Source organism: Calypte anna, chromosome Z, assembly GCF_003957555.1.
Source record: "Calypte anna isolate BGI_N300 chromosome Z, bCalAnn1_v1.p, whole genome shotgun sequence".
Lineage (NCBI taxonomy): Eukaryota > Metazoa > Chordata > Aves > Apodiformes > Trochilidae > Calypte > Calypte anna.
Window position 1 is genome coordinate 16655830 of NC_044274.1, and position 25229 is coordinate 16681058.

The following is a 25229-nucleotide window of genomic DNA, read 5'->3' on the forward strand; positions in this document are numbered from 1 at the left end:
GCTTTGATTCATCCTAAATCTTGGCTTTCATACTAACCTCCTGTTCTCTAGTAGCTCCAGGATGTCAAAACTTTCTACTGATGCCATGTGGTGAGTACCCAAACATTTTACATATTTTAAGTCTGACTATTTTTTTCCAGATCCAAGTCAGGATGTTTATGAAACCCTTCCTGAGTTCTGGAGTCCAGACAACTTCTCCAGGGACTCCTCTCAGATCTCCCCAGAGCTAGGGTACCCAGGAAACTCAGGTTTAGAACATACCTGATATGTCCAATGATATCTTCAAGCTAGGACTAGTAACTTCCAATTCAAAAAACATTTCAAACTTGAAAAGGGATTTGTCCAGGTACGGTATCCTCCTATCACCTATATGGCCTTCCCTTCCTTGTAAGACCACAAGTGCAGCTATTGATTTATTGTGTCAAACATGGGAGCTATACAACTGAAATTTTAGGTTGCAGTTTCTTAAATGATAGCTCAGCCTCAGATTTTGTGTGTCTCTAATGAGGAAAAAAGAGGTTATTTTTCTTAGGATTTGAACACAAGCTTATTTTTCCAGCTTACTGTTGTTACACTGTGCAACATTTCTTGTACCTGCTTTTGTCAGGATGCTTTAGTTAGATTCTGATACACATTTAAGGGAAAGAATGTCTTCTCCAAAGGGTGAGAATATTAGAATTATTTTTTTTTTCAACAAACCAAACCTTTCAATTCATAGCTGTGAAGATTGGTTCTTCTGTTTTCAGCTGCAGTCAAGCATCCTGCTCTTCTCCAGGGCCTGAAATTCCCTTCTGGGAAATCAAAATGGTATATGCTATTTTGTTAAAACAGAATTGAATCAAAAAGGGCACTTCCTTCCCCAAGTCCCTCTCCTCTCCTCTCCTCTCCTCTCCTCTCCTCTCCTCTCCTCTCCTCTCCTCTCCTCTCCTCTCCTCTCCTCTCCTCTCCTCTCCTCTCCTCTCCTCTCCTCTCCTCTCCTCTCCTCTCCTCTCCTCTCCTCTCCTCTCCTCTCCTCTCCTCTCCTCTCCTCTCCTCTCCTCTCCTCTCCTCTCCTCTCCTCTCCTCTCCTCTCCTCTCCTCTCCTCTCCTCTCCTCTCCTCTCCTCTCCTCTCCTCCTCTCCTCTCCTCTCCTCTCCTCTCCTCTCCTCTCCTCTCCTCTCCTCTCCTCTCCTCTCCTCTCCTCTCCTCTCCTCTCCTCTCCTCTCCTCTCCTCTCCTCTCCTCTCCTCTCCTCTCCTCTCCTCTCCTCTCCTCTCCTCTCCTCTTCCATGCATCCAGCACCAACTATTATCTCCCAGGTGCTCCAGCTACTGTTAGGCTTTAGATATATTTACCTTAATTTTTGCACCCCTTGTAAGATGCTACACTGTTTGGATACTGCAAATAGCTTTTTTTTTTTTTTCCCCTACATTCATGCTGAGAGGGGTAGCAGATGAACAGGATGAGCTAAGTAGTTGTCTGCACTACAACAACAGGCTGATAGTTATGTAAAATACTTTCATGTGCAATCTCCTCTGATCCCCTGCTGGTTCAGAGCAGTATTATGGTCAGATTCAGAACATGGACTCTTGCAGACTCATTTTCATAAACTGGGGCACTGCTGGGCATTGATAAGACCAAGGCCAAGGTTGCTCTTGTTATTTATCTTCAGCATTTACCTTTTCTCTCTCCTTAATCTCCTGTCTTCAGCACCTACAGTTCAAGCCCATAGGATAAGCACAAGACCTCTTTACGGAAGTGCTTCTATAAATACTGGTACAAATCACCTTGCAGAGGTGCCTGCATCATGACAAGGCCTGCTGGTCAGATCAGTACAAGTTGCTTTAGCATATTATTTTAAAATGGGATTAGTTAAGTAACTCTACTCAAACATAGAGCACAGTTGACTCTTCTAAGCTTCCCACTGCTGTATACCAACTAAATGTCACTGATTAGGCTTTCAGTTGAATGCTTTCTGAAAGGCTTTTGTCTCTATTTTCTATTTCAACAGAAAATAAATACAATGAGCAACTATCTGTAACCATCATGGGAAAAAGTGGTATACAGTCAGCTTCTGGAAACCAGCCTTACTGCTACACACAGAAGCAGACCCCTGTGCTGTTGCATGAAGACAAATTACAGTCCCAGGGAACAACATTTTCATACTGGTCAATCAGCATATGGAAACAATAGAAAAAAGTCATTGCTTTCACCCAGCTATAGATATTGAGATGCATTCATATAAAGGAAAAAGTATTTTTCATTACAATTATAATATTAATTTAATTTGCATTAAAATTAATGTCTGTTCTTTATTAATATGTGTCTGTTAGAGAGCTATCTAGCCAGATATGGATTCTGGTTTCTCACAGTATATTCTGGAAGGATGAACATTCCTGTGTGCTAAAGTTCAGTGAAAAAGCACTAACAACAACTCAAAATATTCAGGAATACCAAAATGTCTCATATAAATAATGATCTTTTATGCATTGCCCAATTTTGATGTTCTCACAGTGATTTTTACGTTTGAGAAGTACTTCACATTTATATCCCTTTTTACCTGCCATTTTTATATAAAAAATTATATCCCTTTTCAAAGATAATGAACCCTGTTCATTTTATCTGTAAAAAGCTAAAAATTACTATGCAAATTATGATATTTTTCTTTATATACTGACTGTTTAGTAACAGAGCTCTAAATTAAAAATAACTTCAAAAATGAGGAAGGTCATTCTGCTTCTTAATAGATATCCTCACAGCAGTCAGCAGACTTTGAATGTCTTATTGAGAACTGTTTTGTGCATTTCTCACTGCAGTTGGAATTGTCTAGGCAAAAGACATTCAGTAGGCTGATTCTGATGTCTTCATGTGTCTGGTATCTGATCTTGTTTTGTTCTAGTGCATTCACTCCAAGTTACCATTGATTTTTTCTACTCACCACCAAAGTAAGAGCCATCTGTCAGCTTTAGCTCCTTGTTGGATTTGGTGATGACACCAGCAACACCATGCTGAATGAAATACATCTTTTTACCCACAGCTCCTTCTCGGATAATATAATCTCCAGGCTGGAACACCTCAAATCGCAGTTTGCTTAGCATGGCAGTCACAAAATTTGGGTCTGCATTAGCAAAAAGAGGCATGGTAGCAACCAGCTTCCGACAGTTGAAGTTGACAATCTCCTACAGGAGAAGGAAACATAACAATAATAATGTTCAGCAAATATATACAATATGATGGACATTAAGAAATCCACTGTCTTCAAAGAAATATCTTTATGCTCATATGAGACTTTTTCAGTATTTCTTTCTCTGCCTAATTTTTAAATATTTTTGTCATATTTAAATGTGTTTCTCATAAAGTGACTGAAACATCAGTGCAGTCTGATTTGTATTTCTAAGGTGAAAGGTTGTTTTCTTCAGGCCATTCTTCATATTTTTTATTGTTCCCTGTCCATTTTAAGCAGAAAAGTATGATGGAAAGACAAAAATTAAATAGGAGTTACATTGCCTTATAATAAGATTAGCTGCTGCAATAACTGTATTAATGATAGAGTTATGCAAGCCCAGTGTTTCCAAATATCAGTAACATCTTCCCTATCAAAAAAGATACAGTGGTAATATAAATGTACATTGCAGTTAGCTGCAGGGCCTAGCTGAAATCAACAGGAAAATCTCTTTCCTTGAATTTAATTCATTTTATAAACACAGAGGCATACATTCCTCTCCTTCCAAGAAAAGCATATACAGCAGACCCTAATATGCAGAAAACAGTGCTATTTTCCTAACATTGCTACAGGCCTTAAGGGTGTCTTCCCACCAAGAATATTTACATTTACAGAACAAACTATGAGCACCTATATATGAAAGTATTAGTACCAAAAATCTATGAATGTCCTAGTTACTTTAGATTAAAAGAATGAAAAAATTCTGAAAGAGTTTTAAGATTATTCTTGCAGGTATTATTTTGTCTTAGGAAAATCAATTTGGTCATTTGTCATGCAGATTTAGCAGAGTATTGAAGAGCTGAGACTAATCAGTATGGAGAGGGGCTTGGGCAGGCAACTTCTACCGAGTTAGCAACCCAGACACGACAGTAAGAGCACGTATCATCATCTATATACAAAAGCAAACAAAGCAAATAAAAGAAAAACGCAAGCAGCAGTCACCTTACTTCTTTGGAAAACTAAATATAATGTCATTGTGAGTGGAGTATCCCTAGCATTTCTTATAGTAAGCCAAGGCTTTATAATTGATGTAAATGAGACATCCCACCCACCAGTGCTCTGCTCTCACACACATAACTGAGTCCCAGTGGACTCTTGCTGGAAGTTATTTTTCAAACCTCCAATGTATCTGCTGTTTTATATATTGAAGTATCTCACACACCTCATGCAGACAGCTCTCTGGGCAGCAAGCTAAGACACACTCACCAACAGTTCAGATAAATTCCCTTCTCTTTTGACCCCCACCATGTGACACCCTCCTTGCAGACCTGATTGGAAGTTCACTGATTCCACAGTATAAGCAACAAAACCATAACGGGTTCTTCAAATCAGTCTGCTTGTGCCAAGGAAGGAGGTGGGAAAAGAAAAGAAGCCATTGGCTACTGAGGCAATTAAGAAGCACGGGAATGCTCTGAGTGAGGGAACAATCACCTTTCCCAGAGAAATTATATCCTATCAAAGTAAATCCAGTGGAACTTGGGAAAATAATGTGCAACAAAGCATCTCACCAGGCACTTGGGAAGTAGAAAGTTGTTATGTCCAGCAATGTCTTATTTTCCATTAAAGAAAGGAAAAAGGAGGCAACCTTACTTCCTAGTGCTACTCCTAGGATAGACTTATGATATATTCTGACCATCCCATAGGAAAGTGTCATTATATAATGACAAGTGTCTCTAAGGAGAAATGAACATTGACTCTGAACAGGCAATACAGCAACTCCAACTCTGGTCTCACCAGCATCACATCTATATACATACAGAAACATTATATAAGCCTTTTAATCCCTCTTATTTTTCCCTCTAAAATGAGCCAAGGACATATATATATATATGAACTTATATATATATATATATATATATATATATGATTTAATGCATATTTAATTCCAGAATTAATAGGTTAAGGGCTTAGTGAATGAAGAGTAAAATGCTACATCTTTGAAGTGAAACATTAACTCCAGTGGAATTTGAGGGCAAGATGTTTCCACCAAGACATTTAATCTCAGAACTATTTATAAGTGATAGAAACAGAACAAGACTCCTCTCCCATCATTTTTCACTGTACTGCCTCACTCTCCCTATCCCACTTGATTGCCGTAACTTACCCTTCTTATGAGTGTTTTGGTATGCCTCAGTGTATTGCATCAGGTATGGACCCAGCATAAATGAGATGGATTAAGACAGGAGACAGATGTGAGACCAAGAGCAGACTTCTTCATGGTCATATGAAACTTGAAATATACATGGCAGGAGTGGAAGCAGAAAAGATGAGAGGAAAAGAGCAATGAGATTCATAATGACTAGGAGACTCCTACTTATAGAAAGTAAGAGAAGTCTGGCTATGATTCCTATTCAGTGGAAGCAAAGACATGGATGGCACTGAAGCAACAACATAGAACAACACTATCTACATACATGATACTGGGATCAGAGCTTAACCACCAAACACACTAGTCATAATTCTAAAAAAAACATGAAAAAAATTATTTAAGATGTGTTGCTTTTCTCCTGAACTCAAAAATTATCTCAAGCAGCAGAACTGGAGAGTGAGAACTACCACATAGGTGTCATTGGCATTCAAGATCGGTGAATCCTGGTGATTCATTAAGTGAAGAGGAGTAATCCCAAGATAATGCTTCAAGTATATTCTGCATGAAGGGGTAAATATTAAGATATTCTAGTTGACTGTCTTTCTAAAGAATAAGGAGAAGCTTGTTTTCCATCTAATCTAAATACCCCATTTCTCAGTAAAGCTTCAATCACCACGTTACTACCAAGGGAAAGTTATTCTCTGCCCCCACTGCTTGCAGTATGGTGGTGTGACATGAGAAGCCCCAGGCTACATCCTCATGTATGAGGCTGTGTTACTGCAACCACAGCTGATGCTGGCAAGCTGGCAATAACTATTTCTTGTCTTGCCTTGGTCAGGGACTTTAGATAGACTTGATGCTTGTTTTCTGTTTCTGACAGTGAATAGATTATCTTGCGTTTTCAGGAAGCAGAGAAAGGAATTACTAAAGAAAGCAGAAATTGAGAGGAAATTATATAGAAGCTTGTGGAAAAGTACAGAAAAGGTTGGACGAGTGAAACTAGTCATGATCAGGGAAAAAAAAAGTAAAATAGACCTAGCAGTATTACGAGAGAATGGGAGGAAAACAAAGAGAAGGAACAAAAAGACCTATAAGAAAGGGAAAAAAATAGGGCAGGAACGTTGCCTTCGAAAACAAACTGAGAAATCCTGAAAGGTGAGAGCACAAAAGAAGAAAACTGGAGTAAAGGTGTCTTGGAGCTGAATGTGAGAAATAGATGAAGCAAATGAAGCAAACAAAAGGGAAATCAGGAATAAAATTCAAGTGATCAGTAATGTTTTGCTGCCTTAAAAGTATGATATAGACATAAGGGAGAATTCTGCGCAGACCCATTCCTGCCCAACCAGAAAGAAATTCATCCTGTCTTGGAAATCTCAAGAAAAAAAAGTCCTTGTTGCAGGATCTTCGCCCTTGGAATGGGATGCCCTATTATGGCCCCATTTCTGGCCACCTTTCGCTCTTGATATGAAGTTCATACCTGGATATACCCATATATACTCATACATATATATTAGCTGCACAGCCTGAGTTGCCTAATGAAGGTACCAACATAGCTACATAAACCACCCTGCTGTGGTAATTTTGTCTGTTATATCCTAGCAATGCATTAATGTTGTTGATTAATTTTCTGTGAAAGTGTATGCTGAAGTAAAAACTTTCCTTATTTAAGATGTTACTAAGGCAGAAAGAAACGTATCACTTTTAAGTGCTTCGTTTTCCTTTATTGTTCTTTTATTTAAATATGAGATCATTCAGAGCTAGTAAAATGCATTTCCCTGGGTCTTAATCACAGGCAGTGCTGCAATTTCAGGTTCTTGTGTATTACTTTTAATATCATCTTGGGGAGAAAGAAACATTAAAGATTATGAATGTGTATTATGTAACTCAGAAAGTACTAGGAGAAATAGTTCTACGTTTTAAAAGAAAAGTAACTAAAGAACAAAGTGCCAAATTAAAAGTAAACATTTTGTGAAGAGAAAAATCTTTCACTTATATTTTCTTCAAGTAGTTCTTTGGAGCCAGACAAAAACCAGATTGTGCTGCCCAATCCAATATTTTAATTAAAGGAAATAATGATTTTATTTCACCTCTACACAAAGAAAATACAAAGTGAAACCTGAGGAAAAAATTAGGAGTGTATTATATAGCTGAAGTGGTTACAGGGCAAGAGTGATTCACACCTACAAAGAGTACATCTTGATCTTATTCAAGTACTGGTCTTGTCATACAAGAACTAAGTTGAAGGTGTAATGGTTTGCTTTATGTAAGAGACTGGTTAGATAACTACCCTGGCTCATTTTTTCATGGGTTCAGTATTTCTGGATAACTGCTCTGATGCATCTCAAGATGTCACGTTTCCAAAGTTTGCTGTCCCAGGTGTGACTGAGGCATGGCAGTGGTCAACTTCTCTGATAGAATCTGTTAGAATCTTTAGGACTACTTCTACAGAGCTAGTGTTTTAAGTTAGACGGACTGGAAAAATCTGTTGCTAGGAAAAAAGCAGACAAAGTTTTTGAAAGATATCTATGTCTAAAAAATTCATTATGTGGTATTACGGCCACCAGAAAACTACATCCTTGTTATGTGTAGGCCAGTAAAGTCTATTCATCGAAACCAATCTTAGTTTCATTAGGTCACATGCATAGTATTGAAAAAACCTAGTGCATAACTTTAACACTGCACTTTTTTTTCCCCCTCTTTTTCTTCCTTTTTCTTCTTTCTGAGTGTCCCTCCTTTACACTCTGGTTTAAAAGAATGAGAAACCAAATCGGTCTTAATTACCTTGGTATTAAAACTAAGAAACACTTTACTGAAAAAGCAAGTTCTTCTCTTAGAAACAATCCACAGAAGAAAAATTACTAGCAAATGGTTAAGAGAGAACTTTTAAAATATTTAAATTGAGCTTTAGAGAGTCATAATCTGTATATGTTCATGTAATTTTTTAACCCATTGGACAATTATTGTCAACTTTGGCAGAAAGGAAGCACCTCAGTCATATTAAGTTCTTACAGGTTTTATGACAGCAGGCAATCAGGAGAAGTAGGATTAGTACCCCACTGAGGGAATGACTACATCATTAGCTCACAACTTGTTTAGAGCCAGAAAATCTACATGTGGCAATGGGATGCAATATTCATTTCTGGTGCACCTGAAATTGTTCAATTTGCTCTGACACATCCTGTTTAGTTATCTATACGAAGTGTATGACCTAAAAATAAATTTTACTCAGAAGGGTTCATGTAAGTAATAGTGACTTAGGACATTTTTCCCTTAGAATGTGATTTCCAAAATTTTCCACTTTTTAATTACTTTGATCGATCTGTCACACAAGCTGTGCTTAAGTTTTACTTAAGAATAGAGCAACTCTTGGATACCATTATTTATTTCGAAAGCTGCATTGAGAAACACAGTTCTTTTTGTCTGCAGGACTTTGATATTTTGCCATTCTGTTAACATAGCTGGATATTGTGTGTATGTGTTTTTGAAAACTTCACTAATTTTAAAAGCAAAGTATGCTCTGATTTGGGGTAACCTAGATGTTTGACCTACAGACAGACAAAGCATTACACCTGAGAACACTGATCTCTAAGGCAGAGACAATATGCACAGTTTCAGCTGTCTTGCAAACCAGTGACCAGCCTGTGTATTTGCATTCTGAAAGGCCTTAGGTCCCCAAGACTTCCAGCATATCTGTGAACACACTGCCCAGATGCATAAAATTTTCCAGAAGCCAGCTTAAGAGAAGCTTACACAGCCAAAAGCAAGAAAGGAATATATATGCTTTCCAGCAACATAATGAATGAGATCCCTGCTTGGATTCTACCAGAACTAAGTTGAAGCAGGATATTTTATTCCATCTAGATCTGTTCAACCCAGTTTAAAACAAGTCAGCCTTAAAGAGAACATATGGTAGCTAGTATTGCTGTCTCCTAAAAGAAAGCAATCTTTTTTTATGCATTTGCAAGCAGAAGGAATATAGATTTGACCAATTATATTTTCTTGGTTTCATTGATTAAATGTTGGCCTTCTGCATACTTTTCTACCATTTCCTACTTGACTAGAATTTTCTATTCAACTCCTTATATGCATTTTTTATGCTTCTGAATTATTATTGCATTAAATTCAAATGCAGATGGTATAATCCTTTTGAGGATATATGGTTCAACCAAACCTCCAATAAAGTCACTCAGATGAAGGATATCCATTTTTTTTCCAGCTTGGTAATTGATTTAATGGAGCTTTAGGGAGAGCAGTTCTGTGCATCTCATGCTTCTCTTATCTGGGTCTTCCATTAAATTTAGAAGGTTAAAAAAGAGCAAAAGAAAGAAGAAAAGAAAGAAAAAAGACACTATCTAGCCACTCTTTCATTCACCCAACTGTCCAGCCATTCCTTAATTGGACTATTTTTGAAAGGAAATTTAGCTTTCATCTTCTTCAATGTTCTGAAATGTTCTACGCCTCTTAAGTTCAATTTCCATCTGAGAAAAGGATGAGAAGCATCAAAATAGGAACAGGGATACAGGCAATGATTTAAAGATGTCTGTAATTGTGAGATAGCCAGTCTTAATTTCAAAGCCTAAGAAGTCCTGATAATCCAGATAAATATTTAAAGTTTGGGCCAGTTAACCAGTCTCTACTTCTTGCAGGTTTTCCCTTCTGAACCATAATACTGAATATATTTCCTCAATGGTCTCAGTAAAAAAGCATGCACAGTTCATTAGAGACGGTAATATGTAATTAGTACTTTAGGGTAGAGTTGTTGTTGTCTACCATTCACTTTTATTAACTGAATAAATAAACTCCAATTTGTAAATGTATTAGCAATAATTATTTCAGTTTCCTGTCCCTGAGTAACCAAGTATGTTAATAACCATTTGTGTAAACTGAAATTTGTAAATGTATTTAGCAATAATTGTTTCAGTTTTCTTTCCTGGAGTAACCAAATAACTTCATTTCCATTTCTGTGTGTATTCACTATATGTTATATTCACTAATCCTACAGTACTTACTAAATAATGTGTTGGTAGAGGAGAATTAAGGCTGAAATCTTGTTGTAGTAAGGCATTCTAAGGACTGAAATTGCCCCTATATGGCAGTGAGACTATAGATTTAAGTAGATATATTGTCAAATTGTGGCAGAAAGGTGAATCCCAAGAGATGTTTACAAAATCCTATTGGTATCCATATCCTATCGGTACCCACATCAGAAAACTGTGCTAGCAGATAGAAGAGTGGCATGAATTAGTAACCATGTTTGTTGCATGAATTAATGAATGACTGAAGCACACCTCGTGTTTTCCTAAAACACAGACCAAAAAACAGTAGAAAGCTGGTTATAAAACTTTGTCTAATCTGCTTGCTCAAAGGTGAGTATCTACTGGAGCATTGCTTTTTCAGTCTTTGGACTTCCATTCACCTCCTATATCTGGTAATTGGATATTTCTGAAAACCATATTCATTCTTGTGCATTTGTACTGAAATTCTAGTGATACCACTTGCTAACACCATTCAATCTGTGGTTGACCTTGTAGGTGGTCTTTGTAGCACTTACCAATTTTCTACTATATCCTTAGAAAAAGTAAAAATAATAAAAAAAAAACAGCATCAGTGAGATTTCACCTAACTGCCAGGAAAAAAAAATTGGTTTTGTTTTAGCATACTGCTGGAACTAGTGCTGCTGTTCTCAGGACAGCCCTTGCTCTACCTGAATGCAGGGAAGAGCAGTTTTGCATGAGAGAAAGAAGAGGAAAAGACAGTGGAATTCACAAAGGTAGCCTGAGTTACCCTTGTGTTATTGTGTAAAATATATTAATTTGGGAGATTTGTTGTGTAAAATGTCTTGATCAGAATGCAGAACTGTATGTGACAACAGAACAATTAAGTTTGTGTTGAAGAAAGGGAAGGCCCTGAAGAGAACAACTTGTGGAGGAAAGCACAGGTGTATTTGAAAGTAGCAAGGGGCTATCTGGGGACTAAAATAAAATACTGAATCAACAAACTAGTAGCATGAAAAAACCAACATGCCTTAGGAGAACTAGCATGGTTTTATGGCTTGGATTTAAACGTCTATGTTTACGTATTTATGATTTGGATTTATTTGATCAAGATCAGGACTTGAAGCTAGGAATTCTTCCATGGAGACTTTATTGTAAGCTCTGTAACAGGCAAGAAATTCCTTCCTTTATCCCACTTCTCCCTCTTTGTCCCACCTGTTTCCAGTCCCCAGTGTTCTGCATCCTAAATGGCCAAAACAACTGAGTCAGAGAGGAGGTAGCTCTCCAGAAAATGTGCTTTATCTATACCCTATGTGTAATATTTGCTGACACATTAACAATAGCAACCAGGATAATGGTTATTTAAAAATTAGTGGTGATTTGTTCACAAAGTTATTTCAAAGCTCTCAAAGAGCTCTGAATCAGAAATATTGCTATCTCGTTAATTGCTGGGTTAATGCTTACTTCTAATTATGAATTAAAAGCCCACTGGTTCAAAGCCTTTCTCTATAAAATTATTAAGTGGCTTAAATTAAATCTTACTGATTATACTGGATAAATCCCAGTTATCTGAGCTGGAAATATCCACACTGACATTATGTTTAGAGTTTTTAAGTACATTTTTGTTTTCATCTAATTTGATTTTTAAGTATTCAGTGAAGGCCTGCTCTATATGACAGTATCGGAGAAGCAGCAAATTCCTAACTGTAATACACAAAATCTAAATATTGTCCCATTTATGTATAATGCACATCTTAAGCTGGCAAAGAGAGCATTTGTAAGCAATGAGATGATCTATTTATATTTCTTAGACAAATGTGTGACAGAACACTGAATGTCTGTGTGTGTATGTGCTAGAATATTTACAACGTCAGCTATAGATGTATACATCTATATATAACAAAAGGATATATATATATATAAAAAAAAAATCAGGAGGTTGCACAATCCCTTTCTAATTCTGAATCTGTCTTTGTCACTGCTTTGCTTTGTGAACTGGGACAAGCTAATTATGACACCATTTTTCTAAAGGAAACTACTGAAAAGGGTGCTGGAGTGGATTAGGCACAAGGGCTCAGTGATGGTATACTGTGAGCAGCAACTTGCAACACAAGTATAAGGAGCTCATGACCCACATTCAGGCCACGGTGTTGAAGTCTGAGCATGCAGAAGTAGAAAAACACTGAAGGCTCTGACTCTAAAGCCCAGTTTTACAGTGAAACATGAGGATGATTCTCAGCTGTAAGGGTGAGACGTTGAGGCTGGTTCAAGAAGCAGTATCACTGGATGAGAAAAATGAAGATAAAGGGAATAACTTAGTAGAGTGACAGCTAGATGTCCCTGAAGGTAGAATTTGCTTGAGAGTGCCATTTTGGCTAATATTGGTAGCTTCAGGGGAAGGGGATGCATAAATGGCTCAGGAGGTGTAAAGAGCGGAAGAAATTTTGAGGAGTGCAAGTAGGCAGAGTGACAGCAAGAACAGCCTTGACAGCAGATCATGTGGAGGAAAGAGAAGGCAAACTGGCAGGAGTAGACTAGTCAGTGTGGGTTAGTAATACAAGCTGGAGTGAAAGTAATGCATCAGACTCTTTAAACACTCAGTAGTCTGACGCTCTTAATAAGGACATGATATCTGAGTAACAAAAAAAGCGTCACATTACAACAAGGAGCCAAACCATATTCAAGATTTAACTGATCAAGGATGCATAGGACATGTTCATCTTTTGCAAATTCTTAAAATTTTTGTTCTAGGGAGCATGGAGAAGAAGAAGCGATGTAAACAAGAAACCAGGAAGATACTGGTAGCATTCTGTCACCTACATTTAGTAATTATGCTGTGCTTACTCTGTGCAATCAGCCTTAAATATTTGCACTGTGCTTTCTTTCCAGGACTAGACATGCACTAAAAACACAGGGGCCTGGTGACAAGAGGGCACCTGGGAACTGCCATTAATATCTGTGCATGAGACCCTGCAGCCACAGGATGCTGATGCACAGTTAGCTGAAGTTTTAATCTTTTTCAAAACAATTTTAGTTCATACACTTGCTCAAAGGTTTAAATTTATTTAACCATTAATAGCATTTAAGTATAATTAATCACTTGATGAATTAAAGATGAAAATTATTTCCATAAGAAATATGTGTCTATAATTTATTCAGGAAGATTTTCAAATGATCTTAAGACTATACCTTAATATCTACTTTAGTAATAGATTTATCTCTAGTGATTCTAGATCATAGCAGAGCCCTCAAAAACCTTGTCATTACAGTTCATTAGAATATGTTATAAACATAGACTGATGGCATAAGAAATATGTGTTGAGATATACTGTAACAGTGAGAAAAGTATAGACCACACTGGTATAAATAATCCTATCTATGTACTTAGTACTATGAAAAGATACAAAGAGATTATTGTCTAGTATTTTTCTCACACATACATCTTGGACACACACATTTGCATGTATGTACCTGACAGTCTGTGTATGTGTGTACATACATATGTATATGTATGGAAGCTCCACCCGTTGAAGTGGTCAAGGCCAGGCTGGATGAGGCTCTGGGCAACCTGGTTTAGTGGGAGATGTCCCTGCCCATGCAGGAGGGTTGGAACTGGATGATCTTTAGGGTCCCTTCCAACTCTGACCATTCTATGATTCTATGATATATGCTCTTCCATACATATATGTCCATGGACATATCTATATGCTTACAGATTCATATATTTCTACATTTAATGTAAAAAACTCTCAAAATTTAGCTAGTTAATGTCTCCATTAGAAATACATTTCAAATTAGATTTGAGTCAAATATTCAGAGGTTAATATAAATAATGTAAGAGTCTGTGCTTGTATAACTGAAGTTACAGTCTACAAGCAAAAAGGTGAGAGGAAAGATTCTGCTCCCAGTCCCAATTATGTTCTTTGGAAATGAAATGTCCTGATGTTCTATACTCTGCAAGGACACATGATCTGTATCTATTTTCAGTGAACATCTTCTCACATGGTGGTCTAAAAATAGGCCAGCTATGAACCTTAAATAATCGCTCAGGAAGGGTATTAACCTCTTTCTCACATTCTAAGTTTGACCCACCAGTGTATATTATAAAGAATGTATCTGCTGTTAGAGAATGACAAAACAAGCTACCTACAGCTGTATTTCTGCTTCTCTGTAGATATAATTGCCTCTTAATTCCTCCCAAGGTCTGTTATATATTAAGCTGTCCATGCACAATATTGACAGCTTTCCTCTTCCTCTAAGTAGTGCAAGTAGCCAGATGCTAAAAAGCATGAACTATTTCATTTCCAATCCCCTACTGTTGGTAGACTTCCTGCTCTTGGTAGAATCTGGATGATTATGATTTATTTTCATAAATACACAAGTTTTCATGTAATACATGGCAGTGAATGGTATAATGAGTGGTTATATTTGTGTTTTGGGAAGTGTGAATGTCTGTACTAGCTGATGAATTTCCAAAATAATCTGTTAAAACTCCTACAGCATAATGCTTTATTCAACTGGATTTTCCAAATTATTCTCAGCAGTTTTACTCTTCCTGATTTTGAATTTAGTACAATATAAAGCTCACTATGAAAAAAAAAAAATAATTAATGTGTTAGTGACATTCATGAGATCACTGAATTAAACAGTTTTCAGTTGCACAGCCACCTAACTGCTGCAATTCAGATTAAAATGAAAACTGTTGAGCACACAAGTATTTATTTTTCTGCAAAATATTTTAGCCTTCTATCAAGGTACAATCAGTTGCTTCAGATGTAGTATAGGATCAGAGTGCACAAATATGCAACTATTAGGTCATAAAACTGTGTGTCGTTTGGGGCACCTTATTAGTACCCTCTCGATCAGTGAGAGAGTTTTTTGGTTTTACAAATGAGAGAAATAAAAAATAAATTTATTCACAGGAAAACTGACAATCACAGACTCCACAGAACAAACTGGGAGATTAAAATCCTTTGACTGATACTCCTTGCCAGTCAGTGTTCTACTCCTTCCTACTGGTCTTAGGATCCAGTGCTACCACTGAGCAGAACCATGTGAAGGTATCATGAAAGAGATGAAGAAAACAGATAAAAAATATTGCCTTGAAGTCTCTAGGAGCCACCAGGAAGTCTGTACTTGCACTCACAGTGTCAGACTCCACATTATACACCAGCTTTTAACTCCACTCATCTCTGACAATCTTGTATCACAGCAGTTTAGTACCAGGGGGGATAATACTTTTGTTAAAAACCTAAAAATATCAGACAATAAGTTCCTTCAGTATTAGACATCTATCTTTAAATTTAACAAGTATAAACCCTATGGCTGTATCTAAATTAGATGTCTTTATCTGTCAATTTATAAGTATTTTCAAACTTTTCTGCAATTCTAGTTTCCATTTAATCTCTTACATATTCAATCTCTTACATCTTAAAATCTCTTACTCTTCAGCAAAATTCCTTCCAAGAGGTTACCTTGCAACTGAGAAGGAGACCTCTGATTTTTCAGGTACTAAAACTGAATCAGTATTTCACTTTTAGCTTACCTGCAATACAATTCTTGGAGAAAAGATTGCAACTATTTGCTTACTGTATTTTCTAGATAGCAGTAATCTTTGAAGACTAGAGGTTAGACAGAATTTTGTGAAGGCTTCAAAATAATTTCCAATCATTTTGTTCAAGTGGCACTGGGAAAAATACAAAACAGTGATATAGCATTGTCATGATGTGCAGACTTTAAGTTGGGTATCTCCCACAGCTTTAGGTATACCTTCTTAAGTTACCAGTGTACCAACTAGAAATGAAGTTCATAAATGTACATTCAGATGTTTTTTCTATTACTTTTCATTCTCCTCATCTTTTCCTTTGAGAAAAATGCATGCTTTCAAAAGGGAACCCCAGATGTATGCTTAGGAAATGCATAATACTCTCCTGTCTGTATCTAGTTACTATCATAATTATGTGGAACAGAGTGCAGAAGAATAGGAAAGTGCATTTGCTTCTGCATCAAGCAGTTCACAACATATTACTGCCTGTTGGTGGTGTTGAGTCACAATGCTAATCTTTATTTCTGATGACTTGCATGGACACTGGTATATGTCAAGGGTGCCCACTGAACACAGAACTGTTGTGTTACATGACCCTCAGACCACTTTTACCGATTCCAAGTAAATATACTTCAAAAGACTTCAGCCTGATTCTGGATCTAGAAAAGATGTTCTTTCTCAATACTTTTAAGAATGAGATTTACAGAAAAGGGATAGGCATAGTCCATATCATACATCCCTGGATTGTCAGCACCCCATCTTCTACTGGGATCAGAGCTGCATGTTGCCTTTTGCTTCCCCTCTTTACTCTCACATGCTCTCTTGACACCGGTGCTGTGACTTTTTACTGAAGAAGCCCACAAGGGGAAAATGGAGAACTCTGACAGGTACCAGACTGCTTTCCCGTTGCCAGATACTGCATCTCCTGATCTTGAATTAAAACTGATGGTGTAGTTTCCAACCCCACATGAAGAATTCTCATATATTTATTTTTCATTTATCATCAGATATTATCTGAAGGGTTCAAAGGAACATGTATTAACTTCTACCCTTTCAACATACAGGACTCATAGTCACAATGGAGGGATTAAAGCAAAAGATCATTCAATTTCAGCTAAATAAACCAAAATGTTCCAAATTCTACTGAACATGACACTAGCCAAGCCAAAGCAATCACAGTGCTAAACCTATGTATTTACCTATGCAAAGATAACTCAGAAGTCATATGAAGCACTTTGTTACTGTTTTTAAGTTCCTAAAAGTCAGCAATGCATCTGTAACTGCAGTAGCATGTACAGACCTAAAAGGAATGAACATGCTGTAGTGAGCACTGATTAATACATAGTAGTCTTTTCTAGCTTTCATAAGCTGTGTGAAGGAAAGAAAAATAAATGCTTGACTCTTCTGTTTCCTGCTGCCAGCACAACTGTGGTATCAGCTAGCTAGTCAGCTTTCATGCCATTAAAACTGACATGAATGACACTTGGAAGCATGACCTTGGACTGAATCAGGCAATGGTGGGAAGGTCTCCACAGGACTGCACTCCTGTTGCAGGAGTTGCTGTTCTCTGCTTCTCTACCCTGCTATCCAGGAGAACCTTTCTGAATCTTATCTTCAGATGCCTGAAACAAAAGTTCAGACAACAGCAGGCACAGACTGGAATTACTCTATACAAGATTTGACACCTCTCACAGCATCTGCTTTGCATCTAAACAGCCTGGTACTTCTCTCAAGTAACTTCCCTTTCCACTCAAGGCAACTACTGTACTAAGATTTGTGGATTTGATTTGGATTAGTATATTTAAAGAACTCACACAAAAACTGTCATGTCTGGAATTGTAAATAAACAATTATGACAAAGTAATCCCATAGGTACTGTAACAAGACCGTTCAAAAATATGAATTACTGAGAACAGCTGGTGGCTTATTATTTGTATTATTGGAACCACGCTGATCTTGAACTTTCCAAAGCATGCTGCAGCTCAGGATGCATTTGGTAACAAAGAATGTCAAGCACAGAAAGGACTGTGATCAGTTTCTCTAACATATGCAACAGCAACAAAAGCTGCTGACAATTCAAAAGCTGTGTCTCAGCTGCAGCATGTACATTTGTATACAGGCACAAATCGAGGAGAAAACACTCCCCTTGTAGTCCAGGAAATTCAAGTACATGGTCTTAGGTCCTTGTGAAACAGATTTTAGAGTGCACACTTTGTTGGCATGTTACATCCACTGGGACAAAGCATCTTAAAACACAATAATCCTATCACCTGGTGATCATCTGCTCTTTTCTGAATTTAAAACAGCCCACTTGTTACTATTTTTAATTTTAATAACTTGAATACAGTCCTTTCTAAGAGGGTTTTAGAGCTTTGCCTAAGCTTTGTATAGTTAGACAATTATTTAGGCATACCTTAGAGAAATCTTTGGAAAAAAAATAATACATTTTTTTTTTTGTAACCAGCATTTGTTAAATAAGAAATATTGTGGTATATCTACATTTATTCTGCAAGACTGCCTGCTGCATAATTCACTCATGGCTTCAATACTCCAGAATATGTATTAAAGTTATGTTTTCTTGTCTATGTGAAAAAAAAATCAACCAAAAAACAAACCACCACCCCCCCCCCCAGCTTTAATGCTCTAGGTAAAGAAAGCTATATAAAGAGATGCTTAAATGAGCTACATCTATAGACTATGTCTATAAATATGTTTCATTTTTCCTAGTTCTCCTCTTTAAGCTTCATATCGAAGTTCACTGCATATAAAAATGCAAAGTAGTACAGTGGATTATAATCACAGCATCACCTCTCTGTCTTTTATGAGCTAAGTTTATAGATCTAAGTTGTCATGGATGCACATAATCTGTGTATTCTGATAATTTATAATTTTTAAATTAAGTAATTTGATTTTCTACCATTATTTTAATATTTGATAGTATGTATCCCAAAATCATAATAATTAAATTATTAAAAAGGATTGAAGCATAATATGGTGTAATCATAGCACATTCCAGCCTCATACTATTCACTATAGAGATGTTTCATCCTTTGTGCATGGGATTACAGTATAGTGTAAATGAGAATATGTTTTCTGATGTTTAAAACCAAATATTAAACAGAGGGCGAGATATTACAAAAGGGAGAGTTTTAATGGGGAAAAAGAGAAGATTAATAACTGGGAAAAAGTTATGAAGTTAAAAACATGCCAGTTTTAAAATTGATTTTGAAAGGACTAAATACTTTCTCTAAAAATCTGTCTAATGTACCAAATTGATCTTGCTTGAGTCCTGTTTTCATTTAGATAAAATTAGTATCCCTTAGATACAATTAGTATCACGTATAAATCCAGTAATGGAAGATTTTTCATTATTTTGCTGTGAAATTGTGACAAAATGCCACCCTTGATGAAACACTAAGCACAGTGCAGGATCTTTTTTAGACTCTCACACCTGACTCATTAGGCTCTAATAGAGACCATAATGTACTTACATTCTTTATCCCTATGGGAAGAACAAAGGCCAAAGCTTCACTAGTTCTGCTCCATTTCAGAAACAGTACCGTGTAAATATGAAAAAGCTTATCAAAAGGAAACTAAAAGCAGATTCTTATGGGATGGTTGGAAATTACTCATGAAGAGATGTGTTAAATGATACACTTAGACAAATATATATAAAAATTTATCCATTTCCTTTTAGGAGTTAGGTCTTGTAGTTATAATTTTTAAACAAGTAACCTCACCAGTTGGTAGAGATTATAAAAAGCAAGTTAATGTTCAGAATTATAGTACAAAAGGAATTACTTGTATTATAACTTCCACTATGTTGGCTGCAGATCTGGAGCTCTCTTTTCTAAAAGGCTAGGAAAGGATTTTGAGATGGAAAGGCAGATGATAAAGGGAGTGAGTCCAAGAAGGAAAGGCTTAAGTAGAATATGTCTCGTTACCTTAAAAATTACAATTTAAGCATGTTGCCACAAATGTCCATAAAGTCATAACAGGCGTATGGAGACTGAGTAGGAATTGTCTGTTCTATCACTTTTACTACAAGAACTAGTAGCCAACAAAATAAAATACAGTAGGAACCATGTTTAACCCCAAAATGAGGAAGTGGTTCCTCATGCAGCAAGGTCTATGATTCTTGACAAAGGATGGTGTGGTTGCAGAGACAGTATGCAGATTCAACAATACTGCCAGTAACTGGAAAAGGTATGTATTAAGGATTATCCAGTAGAGAAATCACATCAGCCTGGTAGAGTCTCTTCATGTGAAAATATTGGAAGTCTAGGAGAGTCATAACAGGAAATTCCAGACTTGTTCTGTTCTCATTCTTCTCTTGAGCATCCACCTACAGCCACTGCTGGTGAGGCTGGTGGCTGAGACAAACACTGGGTTGAGTCACTTTGCCATTTCATACATTTTGTTCTTAGATGAAACTGCTTATGTATATGTCTCTACACTTTTATAATTCAAGTGTCCTTTTGGAGAAAATTTCTCTCAGCTGTAGGGGTTTTTTGTTGGTATTTTTTTTTTTTTTTTTTTTTTTTTTCTTTTCTTAATTGTCAGTATTATTTCCATTCCATGTCATGACAGTTATGTAGATCTCTTCTGGGCCCAGGCTCCTCTGATGGCAAATAATGTTCAAGCATGTGGGTGGTAAGAACTTTTAAAGTTAAAAAATGTGAACTTTAGAAAACATCATAAGTATCTCTGTATACTGAAGAACAAGAGATGGTATTTATTTAAGGGAAACATGCTCATTGCTAACAATTGCTAATTACTACCTCAAGAAATCAGGGAGAGAGGTAGCTAATTGCAAATGCTATTAAAGGAAGAATTTATTTCACATGTCAACTACTGTTTGAAGATGTAGCCTTTTTTATAAGCTAGTCAGCTAGGTTTTCCTTACACTGAGAATATGTGAGGGAAGTGGTGGTATGTGCCACTACCTGCAATACCAAACTGCACATATTAAAGTGGTAGCTACAATAGAATTTGAAACTGTTTAACTATGGTAAGGCACAAGTGGTGTTTTCAGGGCACAGTGAATGATTCTGCCACCAGAATTTGGACAGATTCACTGGGAAATCTGTCCTGGCATTGCCACTGCCCATTGCACTGTATTTTTTTTCCTCTGGAACAAGTACAATGTCATCGAGGCAATGTGCAACCTGATTGTAGCTGGGTAAAAAAATTTTTTAAGACATGCTTTCTGTAGCATGATCATACCAAAACCAGAAGCCACTTCCATGAAATTCTATTCTTACTTCATGATTGTAGTGGCTCATTAATTTTTGAAAATTTCCATGCTTGATCTCTCCCTAGAAGTGCTTTTTGATTTTTATACTTGACCAAATTTCCTTTGCTGCTCTTAAGCAATAAGAAAAAAGGAAAAGAAAGGGGACAGGACCAGGGGAGGGATAGAGGCAGGTATGGACACAGGTACTTTAAGTGCCATAGCAGAGAATTTTTATTAGTTAAAAAAGATTTTGCAATGGGACAGCATTAGACCTCATTTATGAATGAATGTTTTCTTTAAAAGTGTAAGTAAATAAAATGGTTTCTGATGTCAATAACTAGTGAATCTGTACATGCTTCTGTTCTTTTAACAAAATAAAAGCTCCAAACTCATGTATAATTCCCACAGTTTTTCTGTCATACATGGCACTGGAATTCAGTCATCTGAACTGTTCAATAGTTAGAATAAACTAACGTTTTGGCCAGATTTTGACTTGAACAATCTAGCAATGACCCAGTGATTTTGGGCACTGTTTACTCTTCCCAGCTGGTAGCTTTTAAGGAGGGAGGCTGCTATCAGACTTTCATAACACATACATGTCTAAACTGTGCCAGCTGCCCTCAGAGTCTGTAAAAAGGGAAGTCATTGTTTCTTATAATTCTTTTAGACATGGAGCATTATTGGTTTTGTCAATGGATTGTATGACTTTTTTTCCCGCCACAACAAAAAGCAGGATTCCATGGTACAGACAATCCATCACAGTCTTATGTTCTTTTTATGTCACAAAACTTGTTAAAAATCAACACAACCTTCACATATCTTTCTGAAAAGTACATATATCATCCTGTGCTCTTTTGGGAGTATATGTAGAAAGACATCTCTTCAGCACCATGCCTTCCATGACAGAGGACGCTAAATGGCATTAGCTGACATCACTGAAAATTGCACAGGTCTTATCATGTGTGAGACTGTTTCTCCTTTATGCTCCCCTTTTAATTGTTTCTCTTTTCTTTTCCCTGTTTATGTTTGCTTCTCTCTGAATTTTCACATGATATTCTTCTCTGGCTTTTTGCCCCTTCTTTCAAGAAAGGATATCAGCCAACTGAATGGAAAAAATCTTACACCCGGGAACATTCTAGTCCAGCCCCTCTCTGCCTTAAAGAATGGCTGAAAACTAGGAGTTTCTCTCAACAATAAAGAATGTGTTTTTACTCTCTGGCACTCTTATGTGGCAGTGATTCTGACATGCTGGGTCTGAATAGAGTGTATACTTGCTTATTGCTTTCTAATCTAATCTAATGCAATCTAATCTAATTCCTTTCCTAATCTAATGCAGAAGTCATTCTCCTGGTCATTCATTGACTAGTCAAATATTAAACATTATAGAATAGAATCAGAAACAATATTTTAACACAGAAACAGCAGACATGAAAATTTTCCTTACTATGAAGAACTATTCAAATACTTTTATCTTACCTCCCTGAGCGGATCATTGAGCTCATTCAAAATATTTTCTTCATCAAAGATCTTGCCTTGGTAGCGGTGCTCATAGTAATCATGGATCTTCTGGCGCATTTCAGCAGGTAACTTGTGGAATGACATGTACTGTTCCACTTGTTTGTACTGTCAGGACAATAGAAAGAAAGAATCAGGAAAAAAACCCACTTTCTTACTATCTAAAGGCACATACAAAATGAGGATTGACTCATGTAGCCACTTAAGCTTCACATATTTTATAGTTATAACATTTTATTCATATGTCAGAGGACCATCACACAAACATTAGTTAATTTAGTATTACTCACTGGAATTCAGCTATGAATTACAGAAACTGCCTTTAGTGACAATGCTAATATCCACATTGATACAGAAGTTTTAGAAGCCAAGCCCTCCCACTTGTCTCCTGTTCCCTAAATTCTTAGCTATATGGAAGTTGTGAAGATGTGCCTAGCTGGCCAAGAAGGCCACTTGGTCTGTATCAGAAATAGTGTGGCCAACAGAAAAAGGGAAGTGATTGTACCCCTGTACTCGGCACTGGTGAGGCTGCACCTCAAGTGCTGTGTTCACTTCGTGGCCCCTCACTACGAGCAGGACATCGAGTTGCTGGAGTGTGTCCAAAGAAAGGCAATCAAGCTGATGAAGGGTCTGGAGAACAAGGGCTGTGATCAGAGGCTGAAGGAATTAGGAATGTTTAGTTTGGAGAAGAGGAAGCTGAGGAGTGACCTTGTTGCTCTCTACAACTACCTGAGGTGGGCATTGGCCTCTTCTCTCATGTAAATAACATCAGATAGGACACTTCAGGACATGCTCTAGTGGGCAGGGTGATATATATATATTTTTATTTTATTTTATTTTAGGAGAGTGGGAGGGATGTTTATGGTGGACATGGTAATTTTAGGGATAATCCAACCATGACAATTCAGTGATTCTGAAAATACACCAACATCACTTTTAGTTAATTCCATGCAGCATAAAAGTAAACCATTCAAAATGTGTATCTACATCTCTAGTCCTCAATTTGGTGACTGTTCAAGGTCTGAAGTTTCAGAAACTGGCTATGCTGTATTTAATACACAACATATTAATGTTGTGTATGCTTACAAGGACTGAAGAACAAAAATAAAATATGTGGAGACAGTGAAGTAAAAAGTATTCCTCAGAAGAAATGGAGACAAAACAACTGAAAAAATAGGCATCAGGAAACAGAAAGTGGAGGAAGAGAGATGCTAGGACCCAGGAGATTCAAAGGACTTCATTTAATTTACCTTGTGCAATTGGTTTCCTTGTTTCTACTAGTGCTCTATATGTCTACTGTTTTGCTTGCTTCCTTTCTTCAGAAGACTTTTTAGATAGCAGAATTTTCAGAAAAGAAAGTCCTAACACACTCCGTTGAACTGTAACAAAGTGCACAATACATCTGGGACCCCAAAAAATGGACAGGTCACCTAAACTACAAATGGAAAAATACTGCTTAATGACAACTTTTGTACCAGAGATTTCCCATCATTGTCTCAGTTGAAGAAGACAAGACACTGAGAGACACAATGGTAAAACTCCTCCCTGGCTTATAGGTGAGGCAAAATTTGGCAGAAACTTGATTTACTTACTTAAAGAGTCTTCATTTAATTTTTTTTATACTTAATTAGGCAATTTTAACTGTTTTCAGTGAAAAAGCCAATGATGTCTTAATGAGGATCAGCACCTCTGTAGAGCAATTAAATTAATTTATACTGTACATGCACTCCTTATGAACTGCAGCACGTATCCTTTAACTTGTGTAATTGAAGGCTGCTCCATCTACTGGGACTGCAATTAGTTTTTCCTTTGCAAAATAGCAAAAGATTAGATGAGGCCATGTGTACAACATGCATTCCACAAATAAGAGGAAAGTAATTTTACATGGGACTATTCAACAATGCATGGTGATCTAAGTCTCATTTAACCTCTATGAAACCATTTTGCACCTCTGAAGCAAAAATTCTTCATCCCCATCCTTTAGAAATGAGATTTAAATTTGCATCTCATCACTGGCTTCTCTTCTGATATGGAGATACTTATCCATATTTATCCAGAGTTCTGGGTGTCCAGAAGACAGACATGTTCTACCATAAAAAAGGTATTGTTTCTGAAACTACCATACTAATAACTTACAGTGAATATAGTGTTTCTGAAACTACCATACTAATAACTTACAGTGAATACAGGCATGGATTTGCCTAGAGTGGAGGCACAAGAGATAGTCCAGTGCTCTATATATCTCACCAAAGTGGTCATACAGTTGCAGCTGCTGTGCAGTGCTCCAGATTTTCTGCAGCAAAGACAAGGAGAAGATGCTGCACTGCACAATGTCCCATTTGTGGATGTGTCCAGCCCTCCAGTGCTGCAGCTTCTTGTAAGGACATGTAACATGTGGCACATGTTGTGAGACAGATGGACAAGGAAAGGACTTCACTATGCTCCCTAGCACTGTGGCAACACCCTCTACTATATTTTCACAAAAATATGCTTGAGCAACATTGATGAAGAATTATCCTTGATAATAAAATTACACATGCATTGAGATGTATAATGCAAGAGAGCTGCAGGGACTTTTATATGAAAATGACCTTGAAAAAGAGAACATACAAGCTAAAAGAAATTTGCTTTGCCAGCAATTTGCACTGC

The 25229-nt window shown here is 36.9% G+C and overlaps 1 protein-coding gene across 1 annotated transcript in view; it reads right to left on the minus strand.

The window, feature by feature from the left end:
• HCN1 (hyperpolarization activated cyclic nucleotide gated potassium channel 1) overlaps window positions 1-25229 on the minus strand; it is a 176337-nt gene that overhangs the window by 15969 nt on the left and 135139 nt on the right. The window contains exons 5-6 of the mRNA XM_030467389.1: window positions 22542-22688; window positions 2917-3157 (exon numbers count right to left, since the gene is read on the minus strand). Coding sequence (XP_030323249.1) covers window positions 2917-3157; window positions 22542-22688 — 388 coding nt within the window. The remainder of the gene's footprint in view (window positions 1-2916; window positions 3158-22541; window positions 22689-25229) is intronic.